Source organism: Leopardus geoffroyi, chromosome A1, assembly GCF_018350155.1.
Source record: "Leopardus geoffroyi isolate Oge1 chromosome A1, O.geoffroyi_Oge1_pat1.0, whole genome shotgun sequence".
In the NCBI taxonomy this organism is placed as follows: domain Eukaryota; kingdom Metazoa; phylum Chordata; class Mammalia; order Carnivora; family Felidae; genus Leopardus; species Leopardus geoffroyi.
In genome coordinates this window covers 207850180-207868762 of record NC_059326.1, presented here as the reverse complement: position 1 = coordinate 207868762, position 18583 = coordinate 207850180, and the positions used below count along the sequence as shown (strand labels likewise).

The following is an 18583-nucleotide window of genomic DNA, read 5'->3' as shown; positions in this document are numbered from 1 at the left end:
CTCAGGTCACTATCTTACGGTTCGTGGGTTTGTGCCCCGCACTGGGGCTCTGTGCTGACAGCTCGGACCTGGAGCCTGCTTCTGATTCTGTGTCTCCCTCTCTCTCTCTGCCCCTCCCCTGCTCATGCTGTCTCTGTCTCTCAAAAATAAATAAATGCAAAAAACATTTTTTTAAAAATAAAGAGCAAAGTAGAGCTGTATTAAAATTCATTCTTTTTTCTGTTATGTTTTCAAATAAGAACAACAAATACATTTAGACTCAGAGATTTCAGAGCAAAAATTTTTATATTTTCAGAGCTGAATTTTATATCTCATGCTTCATGTTTTTATGAAATCATATATACTTTAGGCATAGCCCTAAGATCAAATCAGAATGATTATTATTAAACAGCATTTTGGAATGCTAACACATTTGGCAAGACCTGGCAAATGGACTATTCTTTTTTAAGTAGTATTTGATACATACAACCAAAGAGTAAAGTAAAAGACTACAGAGTTTTAAATTTTTTTTAATATTTATTTATTTCTGAGACAGAGACAGAGCATGAGCAGGGGAGGGACAGAGAGAGAGGGAGACACAGAACCAGAAGCAGGCTCCAGGCTCTGAGCTGTCAGCACAGAGCCCAACACGGGGCTCGAACTCACAAACCATGAGATCATGATCTGAGCCAAAGTTGGTCGCTCAACCGACTGAGCCACCCAGGCGCCCAAAGACTACAGAGTTTTAAATGACCTTTCACCCCTATTGGAATACCTGTAGCTGTAAAAGGGTATTCAGGAATAGCAAGCAGTAAGAGACGCGGAAGGTAAAATTTTAGGATCTTAAAATACACCATCTCTGACGAGCCAGCAGTCTGATGTGTTTTACAATTTGTATTTGTCCATACCTGCTAATATCATCCTGCTCTGCGACGTCATCATATACCTCCTGGTCATCTCCAATCGGTCTTGATGAAAGAGCACCGAGAGAACTTTTCTTCAGCCTCAGGGAGTCGTAGTCGATCTCCACGGCAGTTGTTTTAATGTAGCCGTCTACCGAGAGGAAGAAGGATTTATTGTCAGGCAACTGTAGTTTCAATAGTTCAGAGTTGTAGACAGAATATCAATTGCACATCTGCACATCTTTCCCTTCATTTCTTTGCTTGCACTCCTGATTTATAGACTTCCGACGCAGACACATTTGACTGGACTTCGCCAAAGTCTTATGCTGTTGTGGTTTGGGATAAGCCTAGAGTCTATTTTAAAGATTCCACAGTGACTCACAGGACTCATTTTTTCACCTTTTAACATCAGTGAGGAACCCAATGCCCTTTGTTTCTCCCTGGAATAAAACAAATATTTACACTGTTCCCCAGTAAAAAGACAATGCAGATGAAATGAAGATATGTCAATGTCGTTTTCAATTTTCCTATTTTTGTCCACCCTGTAAAATACTCCTAACTTAACAGAATGTCTTAAAAAAAGAAAACAACAACAACATTTGGAGATGTCATAGGAAAATTTGTACTTACATGACCCCCTGGCGGTTCTGCCCAGCCATTTTCCTTCAGGGTTGTCTGTGATGCGGATTATTTCAATTTGCTCTCCTTGCTTGAAGCTCAGTTCATTCTTTCCTCCTTTGACATCACAGCAAGCTTTTGCTTGATGGATGACTTGAATAGGGCCTGTTAGCTGCAAAGAAGGGGGGACATCACAATAGGCTTCCTTACTCTTCGGAAAATCTTTTAGGAATGGAGTTTTGAAAGCAACTTGCCGACCAGCCTATTTACAACATTTATGGTTTGAATTAGACACTGAAGGTGAATATCATCTAACGAATGTTCTTATAAGACGTGGTAGGGGAAAATCACAGTGGTGAGGCAGAACCAGCAAAGAACAGGTAAGCATGTGCTTGGGGTCCAGGAGAGAGTAGCAGTCATCTGTCGACCTTAGAAATCTGTGAAAGGCTTGCAGAGGAAGCCACTGATAACGGAATGCGATTTATGTAAGACAATACACACAGGATGCCATGGTTTTTATGGGATATGATGGTGGTCTGCTTGGTAGATGGAGGTTTTTCCATGTTTGCATTGTGTAGTTATTCTGATGGTTATTTTCAGGCTTCAAATAGCAAAGGGAAGGGAAGATGGTGAGTGGTTGTGGGCTACACTTATGGGAAAAGCATTTTCTTTTTTTTTTCTTTTTCTCTCTTTCTCTTTCTTTCTTTCTCTTTCTTTCTTTCTTTCTTTCTTTCTTTCTTTCTTTCTTTCTTCTTTCTTTCTTTCACCTTGTGGTGTTGTCTGTCTATAAACTTAGAGTAGACATTACCTGCTATAAACAAGATAACATTCTAGAAATAGCTTTGTAAATAAAAAATAGCAAACAAGTGTTATGTGAAGTTTTAACTTTTTATTATTTTACTTTTTAAAATGTTTATCTATTTATTTTTGAGAGGGAGGGAGGGAAAGAGAGAGAGAGAGTACAAGCATAAGCAGGGAAGACAGAGAAAATCCCAAGCAGGCTCCACACTGTTAGCACAGAGCTCAAAGCAGGGTTCAATCCCATGAACTCGTGAGATCGTGACCTGACCAAAAATCAAGAGTCGGACACTTAACTGACTGAGCCACCCAGACGCCCCTGTTATGTGAGGTTTTTCAACTTAATATCCTGGATAGTATAGTGGTTTCTTGACAGCAGAATGCAGTACTCCTCCCTCGTCTGTGGTTACATTTTCTGGGGTTTCAGCCACCCATGGTGCACCATGGTCTAGAAACAGATGATTGCCCTTCTGGCCTATTGTCAGAAGATCAGTAGTGGCCTAATGCTATGTCATAATGCCTAAGTCATTCACCTCACTTCATCTCATCAAGTGGGAATTTTATTGTCTCACATCATCATAAGAAGGGTGAGTGGAGGACAGTAAGATATTTTGAGAGAAGCAGATGGACCACATTCAATAACTTTCACTACAGGAGAGTGTTACAATTGTTCTATTTTATTGTTAGTTATTGTTCCTTTCTTCCTGTACCTAACTTATAAATTGAGCTTTATCATAGGTATATGTGTGTAGGAAAAAACATAGTGTATATAGAGTTCAGTACTATCCATGTTTTCAGGCATCCACTGGGGGTCTGGAAATGTATCCCCTTGGATAAGACGAACTACTGTAATCTAGTTTAGAACATGAATCCTAAACTCCTAATCCTAAATGTGTATCTTTCCAACATAATTTCTTAGATCTTTTGATATGCAAATATGCATTGTGATTTTTGAAGTTCTGCCTCATTTTATTGAACTCATGATGCTATGAATTGTGAGACATATCATCAATTTCGTATCACTGAGAAACAGCTTAATTTAAATTATGTTACACCTTTGATGTTAGGATGCATTATTTCAGAATTTTAAAATGTGAAATATTTTATACTTTAGAATTAATGAAATATGGTGCTGTGTAACAGTTCTCACATTTAATTTCTTTAATTTTAGCATGTATTAACATTTTTGTGGAAGGAATATAGCTTGTGAAGTCCTAGTCTTTACAAACTTTGAATTCATATTTTAGTGGTATGATTTCCATACTGTATTTTTTCTTACTAAGAAATTTTATTTGAGTGAATGAGTGAAACAATGCAAAATTGATTTCTCCAAAGGAAACGCAAGAAAAAACTTCACGTAACTCTTTCAAAATTACAAAGTACCTTCCTAAAAATGTGTTATGAAAAAATTTTTAAGTTTATTTATTTATTTTGAGAGACGGGGGGAGCGGCAGAGAGAGAAGGACAGAGAGAATCCCAAGCAGGCTCTGCACTGTCAGCACAGAGTCCAACGTGGGGCTGTAACTCACAAACTGTGAGATCATGACCTGACCTGAAAGCAAGAGTCAGACACTTAACTGACTGAGCCACGCAGGTGCCCCTGTTGTGAAGACTTTTTTTTAAGAAATTAATTTTTCATATTTGCCACTTGGAAAATATGAACATTGGTACCCATACGTCTGTATGAGTTAAATGTCTTAACATTCATATTTATTCATACCTAATTTTACTTATATATAGTAGGCTTTTTCAAAATTTAACGAGAACCTTGGTAGATATAGTGCCTTATGTACATTATTTTATTTAATTCCACAACAAGCTTTCAGGAGAGATACCATTTATTCTAAGAATAAGAATCTGAGATTCAAAGACATAAGAATCTGAGATTCAAACAAGTTTAATAATATGCCCACAATCACATAACTCACATGTACAACTGGAATTTGAATCCACATCTGTCCACTTGACTCTAAGCTGCTTTATGTTTTTCTTGCACCATGCTGTTGAACCTTTCTTTTAATGCAACAAATATACTGGGGAGTTATATAGAAATCAAAATTTTTATAGCTGAAACCATATATTAAGTGTTCTAGGGGAGTTAAATGTTTAAAAGAACCTTGACATGAGTCTTTTTTATAGTGAAGAATAGTTCGGTAATACAGTCACCTTAAATATAGCTGACACACCAGACCCATGCCAGATGGGCCATGCCATCAAAGATGGTGTAGCCAAAAGAGGATAGCCTACAAGCTTAGTGATGGTGGTAGAAATTAGAAATCAGGGGTCCAAAAAGAAAGAGGTCAGAAATCTAGGTGGGAAAAGAGGGATGGGAAATAGTGGGTATCAGAAGTCAACAAGTACATAAGCTAGAAATAAAGGCAAAAATGTAAGTCAGGTCTAGATACCAGCAGTGAGAGTAGTTCATAGAAACTTTATTCTGAGACAGGTCTGGTTCATCCAGAGACATTTACGTCCCTTATACCATTGTGATACCTGCCTCAAGGATACTTACGTGTGTGGTCCAAGCTCATAGTATAAGTAGGTTAATAACAAATATGAAATCTTGAGAGCCAAGAAGCGTGTGAGCAATGAGTATTCACTCACTCAATCAACAGAAAATTTCCTGGGTGCCACTAATCATAAGCCACCATATTTTATCATATTACATTTTTAGTGCAGGGATAAGGAGGCATATTGGGTAAGATAATTACTGTTATGAAGGTAGTTACTTTTTAAGGAAACAATAACTAAGTAATTCTCCCACCATGTAAGTTTTCTTTTTTTTTTTTTTTTAATTTTTTTTTTTTCAACGTTTATTTATTTTTGGGACAGAGAGAGACACAGCATGAACGGGGGAGGGGCAGAGAGAGAGGGAGACACAGAATCGGAAACAGGCTCCAGGCTCTGAGCCATCAGCCCAGAGCCCGACGCGGGGCTCGAACTCACGGACCGCGAGATTGTGACCTGGCTGAAGTCGGACGCTTAACCGACTGCGCCACCCAGGTGCCCCACCATGTAAGTTTTCAAGAATGGTGTGGTGCCCCTTTTGCGTGAAAATCATAGAGATCACTCTTTTTTTACCCATTAGCAAGCAAGCTCTTACTTTAAATTTCTTCTTTATTTCTTGTTCTTTCTTTTCTCGCTCTTTCTGTTCCTTTTTCTCCAGTTCTAATCTCTTCTTTTCCTCCTTTTCCCTTTTTTTCTCTCTTTCTTTGGTTGCTTCTCTGTGGATAAAAATTGTTAAGTTGTTTTGGCACTTGCGAGCATTGATGTGTTATGGCTCACATATCCAGGAGACAGTATCTCAAGTATAGACGAAGGTGAAAAGCCAGGAGTTGTCAAAATTACTGAGCGTGTGAGATTGTTCTTAAAACCAGTAGGAGGCATACAAGTGGGGATACCTGCCAAAGGCTCTGTTTCCACTTACACCCTGTGCCAGCAAGCAGAAGACACTGCGTATATATAAAGACCCTGTTCTTTCTGCATATGGGCATGAATAGAATTGATCTCCACCCCCCCCCCCCCCCACCTTCACGTGCATGCACTCCCAGGTACAGGGCATGCACATGTGCATACATGCAAACCTTAGCTCAGAAACTTTAGTCAGAATTCATTGCTTAAGAACTAGGTAGAGCAAATTAAGATATTTGAATCAACAAGAGAGAAAATAACATATTTCTTTCTCCTTACACTCACTTTCCAAGACATTTCTTAGTCCTGGGCTATGGGGAAGCCTGTTTTGGAGCTATTCTTTTAAACATCTTTCTGCTGTAGCAGGTTGACACTTTGCCATCTGATGCTGTGGTGAATTATTTCTCAGAGCACCCTGGTGAGGTGGAGCACTGCCTCGATGGGGGAGTTGTAACATACAAATGAATTCATTTGCCCAAGGACACACCGAGAACAAGAAATACAGATTCCTAGCTCCATGATTCCCTGCCTGTGGTCTATCCAGTAGCTGCGAGTCTCTGGCCTCTCACAGAACAACATTTTTAAGAGTCTTCCATGAAATTCTTAGGCAAATAAAGAATCTTTAGTCCTTTGTATTCAAATAAAGGTTATCATTATATGCCAGTCATTTGAACAATAAAGCTTTTTCCCCTTAGTGTTGAATATCCATCTATTCTCCCTCATACAAATCGTAATATTCATTTTAGGCAGAAAAATCACGGTAAAAAATGTAACCCATACATGTCTTCATAGGTTTCTCCTTCACTCTCTTGTTCCTGCCAAGAAAAACATTAATAATGATTAATTTTAATTCCTGAAAAAGGGAACATACACATATTACATTGATCAAATACCTAGTAAAACAATCATAAATGTAAGCGTATGTACATTTGTCTTGCTTAAAATATTTTTTTCCTTAAAGAGATACACTGGAAAAGTAAGCACAAAAAGATCTTATTTTATATTCTGCTATATAATTCAGATGTCCAGCCAGACTTAAGTTTACGTTCAGTGCTACAAAATTACTGTGAGTCAATGTAATGTTTGGTGTTTAATGTCCCAAGAATTTTAGATGAAGTAATATTATAAATTGAAAAATATCATTATTACCCATAACAATTTTGATTTGCTGGTTTATATCAATAGAACATAAATCACAGGAATGGTTAAATATTTTAGTTAAGCAATATAATATAAGAAGGGGGAAAAAACTGACCTCATCTAGGTTTCCAGTACCTAAAAGGTTATAAAAAAAGAATAAAATTCAATATACTTTAATTAAAAAGCAGTTTACTACAGAATAATTAGACATAATCTATCCAAAACTGTTCATAATCTAACAGAACTTATGCTCCATAAAACACATAGAAGTACAAAATAGAATATGTGGTTTAGATCTTTACTATGGCCTCTTTGATACTTGTAATTTCATTGTAAAACCATTTCACTGGCTTTCATAAAATAACACAAAAGCCAAAAAATAATGAAGGCATTTTAACCTCTTTGTGAAAGGCATGCACATTTGGTTTTGTGGGCTAATGTGGAACAAAGGTATTACCAGAAAATCACAACTGGTTTGTTCTTTTTGACTTATTTGTTCCCAAGGATTTGTTTCCATGTGTCAAGCAAATAAAGTTAATTAAGTTTTTTTTTAAACTGATAGCTTCTTCTTCTTCTTCTTCTTCTTCTTCTTTTTTTTTTTTTTTTAATGTTTACTTATTTTTGAGAGAGAGAGAAAGAGACAGAGCACAAACAGGGGAGGGGCAGAGAGAGAGGGAGACACAGAATCTGAAGCAGGCATCAGGCTCCAGGCTCTGAGCTGTCAGCACAGAGCCTGATGCAGGGCTCAAGCCCATCATGAGATCATGACCTGAGCCAAAGTAGGATGGACGCTTAACCCACTGAGCCATTTAGGTGCTCCAAAGTTAATTTTTTAAAATATTTTTTTTTTCAATGTTTTTATTTATTTTTGGGACAGAGAGAGACAGAGCATGAATGGGGGAGGGGCAGAGAGAGAGGGAGACACAGAATCAGAAACAGGCTCCAGGCTCTGAGCCATCAGCCCAGAGCCTGACGCGGGGCTCGAACTCCCGGACCGCGAGATCGTGACCTGGCTGAAGTCGGACGCTTAACCGACTGCGCCACCCAGGCGCCCCAAAGTTAATTTTTTAAAAAAAGATCCTTTACTATCCAAGTGTTTAGTAGTATCACCTAATTATTAGATATTAAGACATAATCTAGAGCAACAATAATAAAAACAGTGTGGGGTTGGTACAGAAACACATAGACCAATGAAATACAACAGAAAACTCAGAGACGGATGCATAAATTTACGTATACTCTTTCATACACATGTATTGCCCACACAAATACACACACATACATGCATAGACATATACACACCTGTAGAGTTAATGGAGTATAAAGATGGCATTAGAAATTATTGAGAAAATGATGGATTTCGAAATATGGTAATGGGAAAAATGGTTCCCTAGGTGAGGCAATAAATCTGGATTTCTACTAATTCCTCAAAGGTACTCTGCAAATATAAGGATAAAAGACTCAAATATAAGGGATAAAGTTCATAGAAGAAAGAGGAAGATAATAGTTTTATTTTTTAGGGATAGGACTCCTTAAGTAAAACTTTAAAACAAATTACAACGCAGAGTTTAATTAATTTGATTATATCAAAATTTATTTATGTTCGGTGATGGGAAGCTTGGGTTAATTGACCATGGATAGGATGAGAGAAGATAGTTGCAATTTCTGCAACCGACATGAGATTAATATCTGAAATACAGAGGAGCTCCTGAAAGTCAGCCGGGAAAGGATACAAACTCTAAGAAAAAAGTGGTCAAAGGATATGAAGTGGCAAGTTACAGAAGAGGAAAACACAAAGGGTAATACACAACTGAAGTACCCAGACTCAACTGCAAGCAGAGACATGAAAATGAAGTAAGATATTATTTTATACATATAAGACTCAAAACAATTGGAAAGCTAAATAATACCAGGCACTGGTGAAAGGTAGGCATCTTGGAATCTTCATGCCCTGCTGATGTGAGTACACACAGATGCAGCTTTTCTGGAGAGCACTCTACTCCTAATTCTGTAGTACTAGAATATTCCATGAATATTCCATAGCTTACAAACAGCCATTCCACTACTGGATATATATACTTTAAAGAAAGTCTCTTGGAGGTCCACATGGAAATATGGACCAGAATGTACACTGAATTATTATTTGTAAGTACCAGTGAACCGGAAGTAAAATGCAAATGCATAGGATACATACCATGGAGTACTATACAGTAGTTAACAAATTAAATATACATATAGCAACATGGGTGGGACCCGTAAAACATATTATGCTGAGTGTAAAAAAAAGAGCAGAGTGAGTTCTAACATACTGTTTATGTAAATTCAAATATATACACACATACAACAGTATGCAAAGAATATGTACAAACAGACACACACACACATTAAATGTATTAAAATATTTGTCTCTGGTAAGGGAAGCAGAGGAAAGGGAAGGGATCATGGAGATAAAACGGAATACACACATAAGTAAAACAAGGGAGTGGTTTTGCAGGGACCAGTGAAGACAATGGCACAATAATGATCCTATCCAAATGATTAACTCACACTTCTGTATCTGAGGTAACAAATAAATAAATAAAATATCTTTGTGCCTCTTACCATCAGAGTGCATGACACTATCTTGATTTTCTTCATTTACAGCGCTTCTGAAAACAAGAAAGAAGAAAAAGTAAAAATGGAGCAAATAGATGCTCGCCGTACAATGAAAAAGGAAAAAGACTAAAAGGATCATATTTTAAATTATTCTTTTGTCTTTAACTTCTGCTCTGATTTAAAACTTCAGAAGTTATTAGAATGGGCTTTAGCCTCATATTTATGCTGCTACTGAGGCAAAAAAAAAAAAAAAAAGAGAATAGGGGAGCTTGAGGACAGTTCTGTCCATTCACAGTGGACACATATAATCAATCCATTGCCTCAGGGTACTAATATGTCTTCTGTTAAAATGGAAGTATATAAATAATTCAATTCTGGGATTCTGAAGGCATTTGATTGGTTTTATGGTATAGATGTCAAAGAGAATCAGTTCTAATCCTTGACTCCTTCTTTCCAGAGGTTCTCCTTCTGGCTTTACTTCCATCATTTGTGCCTTGGACTCTAAGTGCCACTGCACTCCAATTGCTCATCACAGTTATCAGTACCTGGGCTCCACAAATCCCTAATGATTGATGGAACCATCTATATTTTCTATTTTTTATGCTCAGGTTGATTAGCATAGCTGGAGAAAATTGCCATTTCACTGATTCTGGATATTACAAATAATTGACATTTGATCTCAACTTTATCCTCAACACTCTTCTGTAATTTCATATACCTTTTCCTAATGAACCTTCTTTCCCATCATCCTTCTCAAAGGCTATTCAAAACCGTCACTAGTTTCCTCAAATCTCCTGTCCCTCTCACCTCCCCTATAACCAGATGATCTTGTTTCTTATTTCACAGATAATAGAGCAAGAAAATATATTCTCTTTAGAAAATATATTCTTAAGAAAATATATTCCTTTAACCCAACTTTTGCTTACCTTCTATCTACCAAAGTTCCTTCCACCTGTGTTCTGAATTCTATCTAAATTATCAGTGTTTTGCCCCATTTCTTTCTTCTGTGTGTCATTGTATCTTTTATATTATTATTACTATTCCTCTACTTTCACTTCCCATTCCTAAATATCTCATACTTTGCTTTCTCTCTCAGCCCCAGTTACTCTCATTCATAAAGTCCAAAATCTTCTCTTTACCTTTCTCAATTCTCCACATTACCACAGATACAGATAGTCCTCTCTTTCCCAGCCAACATGGAGAAGGCTGTATGGGCTCACAGACTTGACTTCTTTTTCTCTTGCTCATTTCTTCATGACTACCCTCTGGCTTCTTTTGCCAATCCTTCGCTGAAACCACTCTTAAAGAACTGACTTACCAAATCCGCTGGATACCTCTCCATGATAATCTTACATGATTACTTTGTGGCCCGTAACAGTATTGGCCATTTTGCTTTCCTGGAGTCTCTTTTGTTTCCGTAAGAGATCTCTCCCAGCTCACTTGTGTTTCTAACCACCATCCCACAATTTCCTTTGTGGGTTTACTTGCCTCTGACTTCCCCCTTTAAGTGATGATATTCCTTTGTGTTCTGGTCTTGGTTTCCTTTCTTTTTCCACTCTACCCCTGTCCCTGAATGGCCTCATATATGCCCACAGCTGCACTTGTTCTCTTAGTGTTGGTGACTTCCGTATTGACATCTCCAGGGCAGGCCTCTCTTCTGAGTTTCAGACTCACATACACACATCTTGGATATTCCACAGCCAGTGCTACATTAACATTGCAGAAACAGAGGCTTTCCTCTTCTGTCCCAGCACAAACCTGTTTTCCCTACTAGGTTTCTTATCTTAGTGAATGGCACCACAGTTCCACATATCCACCTAAGCCTTAAAGGCATCCTCTTGCTCACTCTTCTTCAGTCCCTCACCAAGTTAATCATGTTCTGTCAGTTCCACGTATTTAATGTCTCTTCTAATTCATGGCCCCACCCTCCATCTCTCTCCTCTTTCCTGGTAGACAGGAGAAGAGAGTTCTATTATCTCTAGTGTGGACTCTTGCAGTAGCCATCTGCCTTGGCTTCCAGTGATGAGCATTGCTCTCCATCTTCTCCATCCTTACAGTCCCTTCTCCACACCACTGCCAACATTTTCTAATGTAAATGTGATTATATCACTCTCATGTTCACTACTCAAGCCACTTAAAGAACCCAAAAGATGCTGGTTACAAAGCCAACCCCATTGAAGAATCTGGGCTGGAAATGCCTCGTTATCCCTTAGATCATCAAACAAGCTCGGTGGGCACACTTGAGGCTCAGGAAGAATTGCCATAGATATGTGTCTCAGTCTCCACCTGGGATGGTAAACATATGTGGTCATCGATTGTTGATCCAATAAACTTACTTTTTAAACAAATTGAAATTTAAAAATTTAACTTACATATGCTTAGCTTTTAATTTAGGTTAAGTGTAAAGGCCCAATTAATCAATTCATTAACTGATGATGACAAGACACTTGTTTCCCTTAGTGATTTTTTTGGTCCTTGAAAAATTCAGAATAAAATACAGAAATGATGAAGTAAGTCAAACCCGTGGTACAAAAATTTGTGAAACAAGTTTTACAGTCATGGGGACAATGAACCTACTATGTTCAATATTATTTATTTATTTATTTATCTATTTATTTATTTACAAATGTTTGTTTATTTTTGAGAGAGAGAGAGGAGAGAACACAAGCAGGGGAGGGGCAGAGAGAGAAACACACAGAATCCTAAGCAGGCTCCAGGCTCCGAGCTGTCACTGCAGAGCCCAACATGGGCCTCAAACTCACAAACCGTGAGATCATGACCTGAGCTGACATCAGATTGCCAACCGACTGAGCCACCCAGGTGCCCCAGTGTTCAATATTTTAAATGTTTGTAATATTTAAGAGATTTGTTACACTAGCAAATATTTAATTAGATGTGTCAAACTAAAATTTGTTATTTAGACTTTTTAGTGTAGTTGAAAAGTATGGATTCTTTGTGTCAATATTGAGTGTCAATGGCTTCTCATAACAAAAAAGGAGAGTCAACCAGACTTTACAGCCTCCTGATAAAAGAATATACCATCACCTAGGAAGTAATCTGACCAAAGAAACTAGAACTAAATTTGGTCAAGCTACCTTTACCTCCAACTACCAATTTATAGGAAATAGAGGAACATACAAGCAAACTATAGGAAAGCATTCAGCAAGATCTAGACTATGGATAATTATAGTCCCATCAAAGAGCTTGATTTCTTCAACAAATAAATTGCAATAAATAGATAAATATAGTTATAGAGGGTAGACTTGTAGCTTCAAAGAGAATTACCAATGTATAAGCCAATGAAAATGAGCAGACTTATATGGATTCTTCTTCAAACAAATTTAAAAAACCATACACACACTCAATTTAAGAGACAACTGGAAATTTGAACATGGACTTAATTTTTATATTACTATATAAAGTCTAATTTTTAGGGATACCTACTAAAATATTTATGAATATTTGGTATTAGCTTCAAAATAATATGAAAGAGGGAAGTGGGTAGGGGTGTTGATGAAACAAGACTAGTGATAAATTTATAATTGTTGAAGTTGGTGTAGGGGACATGGAGGTTCAGTTTACTCTTCTCTCTGCCTTTTACATATTCACCTTTTATAAATTTTTTCAAACTAAATATGCTTCTTAAAAAATATAAGAAAAATCCCATAGAAAATACAAGTGAACATTTAAGAGAACTGGATGTGCTTTAACAGATTTGTAAGAGTCACTTAAGTTCTTGAGAGGATTTGCAGTTATTAAATTTGTTCAGTCAGGTTTTTGAAATGCTTACAAAAATTCAATACATAGATTTATCCATGCAACGTAAAACATGTAAGGGGGTAATTAAAACTAAATTTTTTAACGTAAGTATCCATTTGAAAGAATTTAACCTGAGTTGTCTAATCATTAATCAATGATCCCCCTGAAAGTAATTGTTCTTATTAAATAAAAATTACTAGATTTATAAATAAGATAGCAAGTTATATTATGTGAACTTAAGTACCTAAAATAAATTAGACTTTTGCCTTATTAAATTTAATGAATTGAGTATTAATTAAAAGCACAAGACATAAATACCTTAGACGTCAAAATACATTGACATTCTACAGAATAAAATTTACAGCCCCTTTCATGGTATACAAAGTTCTTATGCCCAGCCCTATTCTTTTACAGTTTTGTTTTTCCTGTTTCTTCTTTTTTTTTTTTTTAAATAGTTTTTAATGTTTATTTTTGAAACAGAAACAGAGACAGAGGGTGAGTGGGGGAGGGTCAGAGAGAGAGGGAGACACAGAATCCGAAGCAGGCTCCAGGCTCTGAACTGTCAGCACAAAACCCGACGTGGGGCTTGAACTCATGAATCATGAGATCATGACTTGAGCTAAGTCAGACGCTTAACCAACTGAGCCACCCCAGCGGCTATTTCTTCTTCTCTCATCTTCTTTTCATGTATTAATACCGACTCGCTCTCTGAACACTCTCTGGTTTCTTGTTGCTCTGTGCTTAGCTCGCTTTCTTTTCCTTTTCTAGGATAATCTTTCTTCTCATCATCTGCTTATGGCCCTCCTTAATCTTTAAGGCTCTCTTTAAACATTCCCTCCTCTGTGAAGTTATCTCTGATGCCTTAAGCCCACGTGGTTGCTGCTTCTATGTGTCATACATTGCTTCATTATACTGATTATTCTGTGTTACTATAATTATAGAGCAATTGCTTGAAAGTGTCTCTTCCTACTATGAGACTATAATCCCCTTGATGAAAGAGATTGCCACTTTGCTAGTTTATTATAAGTTTATTATTATATTATTATTATTATTATGACTATCATTTTTAGAAAGCTATTAGAATAATTCCAGTCATGAATAAGACTTTGATTTTTTGTGATGAATTAATTTTGTCCCCATTAACTTTTGTTATGAAAGTGAATTGTTTATTATCATTAAAAAAATTTTTTTTAATGTTTATTTATTTTTGAGAGTGAGAGAGAGACAGAGTGTGAGTGGGGGAGGGACAGAGAGAGAGGGAGACACAGGATTGGAAGCAGGCTCCAGGCTCTGAGCTGTCAGCACAGAGCCCGATGTGGGGCTCGAACTCACGAACCGCGAGATCATGACCTGAGCCAAAGTCGGACACATAACTGACTGAGCCACCCAGGCGCCCCTGTTTATTATCATTTTTGAAAAAAAAAAATTAAGTCAAAAGGACTACTGGACTTGCAGCTTACTTCCTAAAACACTTGGGTGGATGAGTAACAAATATGTGCAGAATGGAGAGTATCTGCATAGCACTTTCATACATATGTGGCTGCATGTTTATACAAACCATTAATCACTTACAGATAATGTTTGCATGCACACATTGGTTCATAGACCTAACATGATAGCGTGTAGATGTTAGTTTATATAAGTCTGAATTCACCATATATAACATGCAAATGTTCAATAGATATGAAACTGTATAAGAATGAGAGTGAAGAATAAAAGGGAAAAACACGAGGTAGGTGAATGTCATGAATAAACCGAGATTAAACTGTTGCCGGGTCGAAAGGGTGGCTCAGTCAGTTAAGCCTCGACTTTGGGTCAGGTCATAGTCTCAAGGTTTGTGAGTTCAAGCCCTGCATTGGGCCCCTCGCTGTCAGCATGGAGCGCACTTCAGATCCTCTGTCCCCCTCTGTCTCTACCCCTCCCCTGCTCATTCTCTTTCTCTCACTTTCTAATAAATAAGTAAAAACTTTAAAAAAATAGTCACCAATTATTTAAAAAACAAAAAAATAGTGCTGCAGGCTTTGAGAAACTCTGCCCCTGGAGGCAAACAATGAAACCAGTCACAACCCATAGTGGCACAGACTGTAAACAGAGGGAGCAGGTAAAGGAGAAGAAAAGGAAGTTTATCGGTTGTTATAACCCTGTGTCTGTTCACGAGGACCTCTCACGAGTTCTTTAGTTTCACACTGTGGCATGCAGAATTACATAGGAAAGGCAAAGTTAACTCAGTATCAGGTCCATCATTTTTAGAAAGCTCTAATGTGCTCTATTTCCTGACTTTTAAAGATGTAAAGCTGTTGACCTTTATATCTTATTTGCTATTCATGACTTTAGCTTTTAATTGTTGGTTTTGTTTGTGTTTTTTAAAGAAGAAAGTCACACAACACTTTGTTCTATACCTGCTGTTGCTGAGAATAAAATCTCTGTGAACTTTTCTCTGGAACATGTCTTCCTGTATTGAACGCAGGAGGACTTATAAAAAGTACGACTCGCTTCAGCCAGTGCTTTCTAAATGGCGTTGGTAAGACCACCCGGAGTGCCCGTCTGATAGGGCAAGTCTCAAATTCCAGAGAATGTTAAGAATTTATAACTAATAAAATGTTATAATGGTGTAAGTTCTGACTTTTCGTCTGATTTTAGAGCCAATAAACTCTGAAGCGGGCTACGAGTGATCTCACGGTAAGAACTGTTGAACTTCTCCCTCTTCCAACCTTAGTCACTTCCCATTATTTATTATTTCTTATTACTTCACTTTTCCTGTCTTGTTGCTATTAATAATCATGGAATTTGTTTTGTATACCAAAATATTCAACCGTTGGTTCTGTCTTCACATGAAGAATTAGTTATGCTGTTAAAATTATAATTAATCTTTAATGATGGTGCCAAGAAACGTGTTACACTAAAAGATGTTGACCTGAACACTAATAATGATACACGAGCTCTTTCGACGGGTTTCAGTTTCTCTTCAGACGTCTGAGTAACAGCAGAAAATGTAGCTAGCTGACTTCTCACCACTAGGTGGGGAAACTGTACAATTTAAAATAAAAAAGAACTTTGGTCGCAACCACTTTATTGTTAAAGATGATTATTATTTCTGATTCTTATCTGCCTCCAATCTTCTACATTCTTAAGGCATCTTGATCGGAATGATGTCATTACAAGTGTCTTCTGGGGAGGTAGGTGAAAAAGGCCACCCTATCTCCTGAAATTCCTTCCCTGATACCAATTAAAAATTCGCTTTTTTGCCTTAAGCAACACAGACTCCACCCTAGAGAAGATTGTAAACCTTTCAGTTTTTTATTCCTTTGGGAAGCCACTCCCTCACCTGAACACTACTTCTCAGTTGCTCTAGTCTTGTTTCGAGAATTCTCCCCTGGCTGCCATTATCATTTTCCTCTCTTTACTAGATCTTTCTCACTGCATGCAGACACGTTGCTATTTCTTCCATCTTAAAAAAAAAACAAAAAAACTCAATTCCTTTTTTCCCAGCAGTTACCGCTCCATTCCTTTGCTTCTCTTTTCTCCTTGAGAAAGAGAACAACTCTTGAAAGAGTTGTTTACCGTTGCTCTTTCCAATTCCTGTCCTTTCTTGGTCTTCTAAAGCTATTTCAGTCAAGCTCGATTCCAGGAGACTTCACCCACACTGACCTTCACAGTCCTCACTTATTTGACCTTCTGCAGCAGCTGACACAGTTATCACTGCCTTCTCCTTGGGTATACTCCCTTTACTTGGCTTCTAGGACACCACACTCTTGTTTTCTTCCTATCTTATTCGTTGTTCCTTTTTATCCCTCTTTGCTCATTTTTTCTTCTCCCAGGCTAGTAGAGTTGGAGTGCCCCAGGGCTCGGTTCTTCTCTCTAGTTATACTCACTTCCTTGGTGATTTTTTTTTAAGTTTATTTATTTTGAGAAAGAGAGAGAAAAAAGTAGGGGGGCAGACAGAGAGGGAGAGACAATCCCAAGCAAGCTCTGCACTGTCAGCGCAACCCACAAACTGTGCGATCATGACCTGAGCCGAAATCGGGAGTCGGACACTTAACCGACTGAGACACCCAGCCGCCTCATTTCCTTGGTGATTCGAAGTCTCATGATCCTAAGTGGGGAATATATGCCTATGACTCCCTGATTTATTATGTTTTTAAACGAGAACTTTCTCCTAAACTCTTCACTTCTTATACCCAATTACCGCCTCAATATCTCCACTTGGATGTTTAAAAGAGCCTCAAGCTTAAAGTAGCCATGCCTTCCTGATCCTCCCCACTCCCAAACCTGCTCATTTTTAGCCTCTCTCATTTCAGTTGAAGGAAACATCATCCTTATAGTTGCTCGAGGCAAAAACCCTGCAGCCCTCTTTGATTCTCTTTTCCCTTCAGACCCCAGATCCAAATTCTGTTGTGTCTACCTTCAAAATATATTCAGAATCTGGACACCTCTCTCCATCTCCACTGCCACCATTTTGATTACAGATACCACGATATTGTGTCTGTCTTTCGGCAATATCTGCCTGACTAGTGTCTCTGTTTCATTTGCCTACTGTCTCTTTTCATACAGCTGTTAAGGTGATCTTGATAAAACATAATTTAAGACATCACTGCTCTGCTTGACCTTTTTCAGCGGTTATCATTCCACTTAGAAGAACCACAATGTCAGCCATGACCAGCAAGGCCCTACAGAAGCTAAATCTTTTCCTACTATTCCTTTACTTGCTCACTCTACTCCAGCTCCAGTTACCTCCTTCCTAGTCCTGGAACATTCTAGGCGTTTATTCTGTCTGTTCTCTCTGCCTGGAATGATCTTGCTTAAGCTATCCACAAGCCTACCCCCCTCATTTCCTTGAGTCTTTGCTCAAGTATAACTGCCTATAACGGGAACTACCCTCACCTTTCTTAAAGTTGCCACATGCTGTCCCTAACCCCACCCTCTCACTACACCACCTAACCCTGCTCTCTTTTCTCCTACCTAGTATTTCCAAACATACTATCTCCTTGGCCTGTTCATTATTTTTATTCTTTTCGTCTGTTGCACCCTGTTCTATGTGGGCAGGAACCTTTATTTTGTTCACTGATATTTCCTGAACTACTATTACAAAAGCACAAAGTAGTGGCTCAAAAGAACAATTCTTGAGTGAAGGTAAAAAAAAAAAAAAAAAAAATCTATTAGAGCTTGACCTGAGAGTGGCCTTTGACCAGTGAGGGGAGGAATGGCATTTGCAGGCTGGTAGAGAGAGCCTCTGGAAAACACCCATGCGTGTGTTTTAAAGGGTGGCAGCAGGAGCACCTGGGTGGCTCAGTCGGTTAAGCGTCCGACTTCGGCTCAGGTCATGATTTCGCGGTCCGTGAATTCAAGCCCCGCATCAGGCTCTGTGCTGACCGCACACAGGC

General features: G+C 38.0%; 1 protein-coding gene across 3 annotated transcripts in view; it reads right to left on the bottom strand.

Annotated features, from left to right (window-relative positions):
• FYB1 (FYN binding protein 1) overlaps positions 1-18583 on the bottom strand; it is a 162316-nt gene that overhangs the window by 28250 nt on the left and 115483 nt on the right. For all 3 annotated transcript variants that reach the window (XM_045439740.1, XM_045439734.1, XM_045439748.1), the window contains exons 4-9: positions 9450-9496; positions 6964-6983; positions 6489-6523; positions 5401-5521; positions 1512-1671; positions 888-1032 (exon numbers count right to left, since the gene is read on the bottom strand). In XM_045439740.1, the coding sequence (XP_045295696.1) occupies positions 888-1032; positions 1512-1671; positions 5401-5521; positions 6489-6523; positions 6964-6983; positions 9450-9496 (528 nt within the window). The remainder of the gene's footprint in view (positions 1-887; positions 1033-1511; positions 1672-5400; positions 5522-6488; positions 6524-6963; positions 6984-9449; positions 9497-18583) is intronic.